Source organism: Perca fluviatilis, chromosome 18 (genome assembly GCF_010015445.1).
Source record: "Perca fluviatilis chromosome 18, GENO_Pfluv_1.0, whole genome shotgun sequence".
NCBI lineage: Eukaryota > Metazoa > Chordata > Actinopteri > Perciformes > Percidae > Perca > Perca fluviatilis.
Genome location: NC_053129.1, coordinates 33,618,594 through 33,625,027, shown reverse-complemented (window position 1 = coordinate 33,625,027; position 6,434 = coordinate 33,618,594). Strand labels below are relative to the sequence as shown.

Genomic DNA, 6,434 nt, shown 5'->3' with positions numbered 1-6,434 from the left:
TGCAAACTCATCCCCGTCATCCAGCTCACCTCGGTCGGCGTGTCCGTGTTCACGCTCACGGCGCTCAGCGCAGACAGGTAGGACGAGAGGATCACGTCCGGTGTGTGTGTGTGTGTGTGCGTGTGTGTGTGTGTGTGTAACAGTGTGTGTGTGTGCATGCGTATGTGTGTGTGTATGTGTGTGCGTGCGTATGTGTGTGTGTATGCGTGTGTGTTTGTGTGTGTGTGTGCGTGCGTATGTGTGTGTGTGTGTGTGTGCGTGCGTATGTGTGTGTAACAGTGTGTGTTTGTGAGTATGTGTGTGTGTGTGTGGTGTGTGTGTGTGTGTGTGTGTGTGTGTGTTACAGTGTGTGTGTGTGTGTGTGTCTGGTTATCTTTCTTTTCTCACGCTGGATGTTTGGGAGTCATCCTCACAGAATTAGTGATACGTTTTCCTAAAATGTTCCTCTGATATTACAGAGACATCAGGCACAAAAGGGGACAGAAATACTGGGAAAGGCGACAGAAACTGTTTAAAAAAAGCGAATAAAATGTTGAAAAAGGCACAAAACCGTTCTTCTAATATTTCTAGGACATTCGTCACAAAGGTGACAAAAATGTAGATAAAAGTGATACAAAAAAAGTCGAAGAAATGAGGTAGGACGAGAGGAACACATCCATTTATCATCCACACACACACACACACACACACACACACACACACACACACACACACACACACACACACACACACACACACAGGTAGGACGAGATGAACACATCCATTTATCATCCACACACACACACACACACACACACACACACACACACACACACACACACACACACACACACACCCACACACACAGGTAGGACGAGATGAACACATCCATTTATCTTCCACACACACACACACACACACAAACACACACACACACACACACACACACACACACACACACACACACACACACACACACACAGGTAGGACGAGATGAACACATCCATTTATCTTACACACACACACAGACACACACACATACACACACACACACACACAGGTAGGACGGAGGAACACATCCATTTATCTTCCAACACAACACACACAAACACACAAAACACACACACACACACACACACACACACACAACACACACACACACACACACACACACACACACACACATAAAGACACACACACACACACACACACACACATACAGACACACACACACAGCCACACACACACCACGACACACACACACACACACACACACACACACACACACACACACACAACCACACACACACACACACACACACACACACAGAGACACACACACACACAGACACACACAAATGCGTGGAAAATCGTCAAAAAAAAGTGAAAAATCAAAAAAAGGCGACAAAAACGTTGATAAAAGCAACAGAAACGTCAAAAAGCTACAAAAATGTTGAAAAATGTGACATTAATGTTGAAAACGATGAAAAAAGGTGACAGAAACTATCAAAAATGTCGACAAAAGTCGAAAAACCGGTTCTTCTAACAGACCTACTGTATTCCACAGATATTTGTCACAAAGGTGACGAAAACAGTCGAAGGCGACAAAAAAGAAAAGAAAGGCGACAGAAACTATGAAAGAAAAAGCGACAAAAACGTTGCTGAGTGTTTGAAAGTCATTCTCAGAGATTACTGATACATTGCTTATAATAGTCCAAAGATATTTACCAAAGTTCAAAGAGAATAACATCCTAATAACCTTCCCATAAGGAGAGTGTTATCTGTGGGAAGATATTGAGCCTTTAGTGCTGAAAAAGTGACCTTTAGTTGATAGAAATGCAATGTACGGAAGACGATTAGGGCTAAACAAATGTGAAATATGTATATGAGTTCTGTTGGATTAATGTGTGGATATATGTGTGGATGTTTGGTCTATAAAATGTCTGAAAATTGTGAAAAATGTGGATCAGTGTTTCCCGAAAAGCCCAAAATAACGTCCTCAAATGTCTTGTTCTGTCCACAATTCAAAGATATTCAGTTTACTGTCCCAGAGGAGAGAAGAGACTAGAACATATTCACATTTAACACGCTGACATCAGAGAAGTTTGACAGTTTTTACGTTAAAAATGACTCGATTCATTTGATAGTTGACAACTAATCCGTGAATCTTTGCAGCTGTGAACATATCCAGCTCTAAGGTTGTTTTTTTTAAAATCTCTTGACATAAACTGTGAGATTATATGTCGTCCTTCGTCTCTTGGACTCGCAGCCGGACTCTCCGACTGTTAAAACACCGCTCCCCTTAAGTGAACACCTGTTTCCTGGCTGAAAGTCTTGTGTTTTCTCCTTAAAAGGTCCCATGGCATGGAAATGTCACTTTATGAGTTTTTTTTAACATTAATATGCGTTCCTCCAGCCTGCCTATGGTCCCCCAGTGGCTAGAAATGGTGATAGGTGTAAACCGAGCCCTGGGTATCCTGCTCTGCCTTTGAGAAAATGAAAGCTCAGATGGACCAATCAGGAATCTTCTCCTTATAAGGTCATAAGGAGCAAGGTTACCTCCCCTTTCTCTGCTTTGCCCGCCCAGAGAATTTGGCCCACCCATGGGAGAGAGAGACATCATGGCTTTCAAACGAGCAGATACAGTATTAGGGGACCACTAAGGTCTGCATAAAAGAGACTTCAGATACAGTATTAGGGGACCACTAAGGTCTGCATAAAAGAGACTTCAGATACAGTATTAGGGGACCACTAAGGTCTGTATAAAAGAGACTTCAGATACAGTATTAGGGGACCACTAAGGTCTATATAAAAGAGACTTCAGATACAGTATTAGGGGACCACTAAGGTCTGCATAAAAGAGACTTCAGATACAGTATTAGGGGACCACTAAGGTCTGCATAAAAGAGACTTCAGATACAGTATTAGGGGACCACTAAGGTCTGCATAAAAGAGACTTCAGATACAGTATCAGGGGACCACTAAGGTCTATATAAAAGAGACTTCAGATACAGTATTAGGGGACCACTAAGATCTATATAAAAGAGACTTCAGATACAGTATTAGGGGACCACTAAGGTCTATATAAAAGAGACTTCAGATACAGTATCAGGGGACCACTAAGGTCTATATAAAAGAGACTTCAGATACAGTATTAGGGGACCACTAAGGTCTATATAAAAGCATCCAAAGAGCACCATGTCATGTGACCTTTAACTTCTTCAGGACACGAACACCTGTTTCCTGGGTGAAAGTCTTGTGTTTGCTCCTTAACTTCTTCGGTTCCATTTTCTTTTTCGGGGTGCAAATGTTCCACCAAAACAAGTTCCTTCCAGAGGCTATTTAGCAGAGCCACCGTCGCTGCGTCCGGAGCTCAGCGCCTCCCAAGACGATTGTCATTGGTTTAAAGAAAATTTTCCTATCCCAGAATGCATCTGTGGTGTAGGTCAGACCTTCCTCCACAGCGCTGTGGAGGTTTGGGTGAATCCCAGCTGCTTTAGAGCCAAACCACCTTTTAATTTATGCTGTCAGCGGCCTGCGAGGCTGATTCAGGCTCTGCAGGCGGCAACAACTCCCCGGCTGACACTCGACAAACACTTAAGATGCACAGTGGTTCATCACTTCCCTCCCGGTGGTGAGCCTCCGAGTGTGTGTGTGTGTGTGTGTGTGTGTGTGTGTGTGTGCGTGTTCCCTCTCGGTGTGGCATATGCCGGCACCGTGAAAGATGTTGTTTCCTGTCTGCACGTCGTGCCGTTACTCCTGACCAGTGATCGTCTGAAACCGGTGCTTCCTAACCGATGCCACATGACACGCTCCCTTAACTAGCAATTAACAGCCTAATTCTCCGTGAAATATTGGGCCCAGGACGCCCTCGGCTTCTTAAAAAATAAAGCAGAGACTTTCAATCCAAGGTCAGTCCTGTCTGGAGACACAAACAGGAGAGAAACCTTAAAAAACAATGCCACAATCGCGTCGTGTTTTGGGACGTAAAAGCTCTCCCTCAGGGCGCCACGTGGACTGTTAAACTCCTTAGTTGAAATTTGATTTGCCTGCACCGTTTGCAAAACCACATAAACCGCTGTAACAGCAATAACACGTGCAATGAGAGACATTTGGATTTTCAAATAAGGCTGTAAATGGTTGTTAAAATGACTTTATGAGTCATATTAGCTTAATACAACAAGCAAGAGCTTGGTTTTTGCAAAGGGGAAAAGTTCAGCAAGCAAGTGACGGAAATGTGTGCTTTGGTATGATATTCTGTACTCCAAGGTCCAAACGCGCCTGGCTTTTAAAGGGAATGGGAGATGATCTCTGATTGGTTGATTGCATGTTACGCCCAAAACACACCTCTGATTAATGAAGACACTAAGGACAACCCTTTAGGACCAGGCGCCCGGCGCACGGAGCCTTTTTTACCGCTGTCAAACTAGCAAAAGTGGATTTGGACACGCCCTAAACACACCTGCACCAGGCGCTTCATACTGTGTGCTTAGTCTGGGTGAAAGTCTTGTGTTTTCTCCTTAACTTCTTCAGGACATGAACACCTGTTTCCTGGGTGAAAGTCTTGTGTTTTCTCCTTAACTTCTTCAGGACATGAACACCTGTTTCCTGGGTGAAAGTCTTGTGTTTTCTCCTTAACTTCTTCAGGACATGAACACCTGTTTCCTGGGTGAAAGTCTTGTGTTTTCTCCTTAACTTCTTCCAGGACATGAACACCTGTTTCCTGGGTGAAAGTCTTGTGTTTTCTCCTTAACTTCTTCAGGACATGAACACCTGTTTCCTGGGTGAAAGTCTTGTGTTTTCTCCTTAACTTCTTCCAGGACATGAACACCTGTTTCCTGGGTGAAAGTCTTGTGTTTTCTCCTTAACTTCTTCAGGACATGAACACCTGTTTCCTGGGTGAAAGTCTTGTGTTTTCTCCTTAACTTCTTCCAGGACATGAACAACTGTTTCCTGGGTGAAAGTCTTGTGTTTTCTCCTTAACTTCTTCAGGACATGAACACCTGTTTCCTGGGTGAAAGTCTTGTGTTTTCTCCTTAACTTCTTCCAGGACATGAACACCTGTTTCCTGGGTGAAAGTCTTGTGTTTTCTCCTTAACGTCTTCAGGACATGAACACCTGTTTCCTGGGTGAAAGTCTTGTGTTTTCTCCTTAACTTCTTCAGGACATGAACACCTGTTTCCTGGGTGAAAGTCTTGTGTTTTCTCCTTAACTTCTTCAGGACATGAACACCTGTTTCCTGGGTGAAAGTCTTGTGTTTTCTCCTTAACTTCTTCCAGGACATGAACACCTGTTTCCTGGGTGAAAGTCTTGTGTTTTCTCCTTAACTCCTTCCAGGACATGAACACCTGTTTCCTGGGTGAAAGTCTTGTGGTTTTCTCCTTAACTTCTTCAGGACATGAACACCTGTTTCCTGGGTGAAAGTCTTGTGTTTTCTCCTTAACTTCTTCAGGACATGAACACCTGTTTCCTGGGTGAAAGTCTTGTGTTTTCTCCTTAACTTCTTCAGGACATGAACACCTGTTTCCTGGGTGAAAGTCTTGTGTTTTCTCCTTAACTTCTTCAGGACATGAACACCTGTTTCCTGGGTGAAAGTCTTGTGTTTTCTCCTTAACTTCTTCAGGACATGAACACCTGTTTCCTGGGTGAAAGTCTTGTGTTTTCTCCTTAACTTCTTCCAGGACATGAACACCTGTTTCCTGGGTGAAAGTCTTGTGTTTTCTCCTTAACTTCTTCAGGACATGAACACCTGTTTCCTGGGTGAAAGTCTTGTGTTTTCTCCTTAACTTCTTCAGGACATGAACACCTGTTTCCTGGGTGAAAGTCTTGTGTTTTCTCCTTAACTTCTTCAGGACATGAACACCTGTTTCCTGGGTGAAAGTCTTGTGTTTTCTCCTTAACTTCTTCAGGACATGAACACCTGTTTCCTGGGTGAAAGTCTTGTGTTTTCTCTGTAACTTCTTTCCGCTTCTTTCCGCTTTTATAAACATTACGAGATAGATCGTTTGGCCTTGGCGGAGGAGAAACACAATAATGGACTCAGGAAGGCTTTTTGGGAAATTTATGACCCAGACAACAGTGTGTGTTTATGTGTGTGTGTGTGTGTGTGTAAGATAAATGGATGTGTTCCTCTCGTCCTACCTGTGTGTGTGTGTGTGTGTGTGTGTGTTTATGTGTGTGTGTTTATGTGTATGTGTGTGTGTGTTTGTGTGTGTGTGTGTGTGCGCATGTGTGTGTGTGTGCATGTGTGTGTCAGGAAGTTTTTTTTGGAAACACAAGACCCAGACAAATGATCTCAGCAAGACGAATTTCCAAAAGTAACCAAAGTATTTAGACCGCCTTACTTTATTCATACCAGAATATGTTACAAATTTACATTTCAGGGCATGTATTCACTAATCCGTAGTGGAATATGTTTTTCCGTAACCCTAATCCAACATTTCCTTCCCCCCCCC

The 6,434-nt window shown here is 43.3% G+C and overlaps 1 protein-coding gene across 1 annotated transcript in view; it reads left to right on the top strand.

Moving 5' to 3' along the window:
• Positions 1–6,434, top strand: part of nmbr (neuromedin B receptor) — a 56,140-nt gene that overhangs the window by 634 nt on the left and 49,072 nt on the right. Inside the window, exon 1 of the mRNA XM_039781111.1 lies at positions 1–77. This exon is cut by the window's left edge and continues 634 nt beyond it. Coding sequence (XP_039637045.1) covers positions 1–77 — 77 coding nt within the window. The remainder of the gene's footprint in view (positions 78–6,434) is intronic.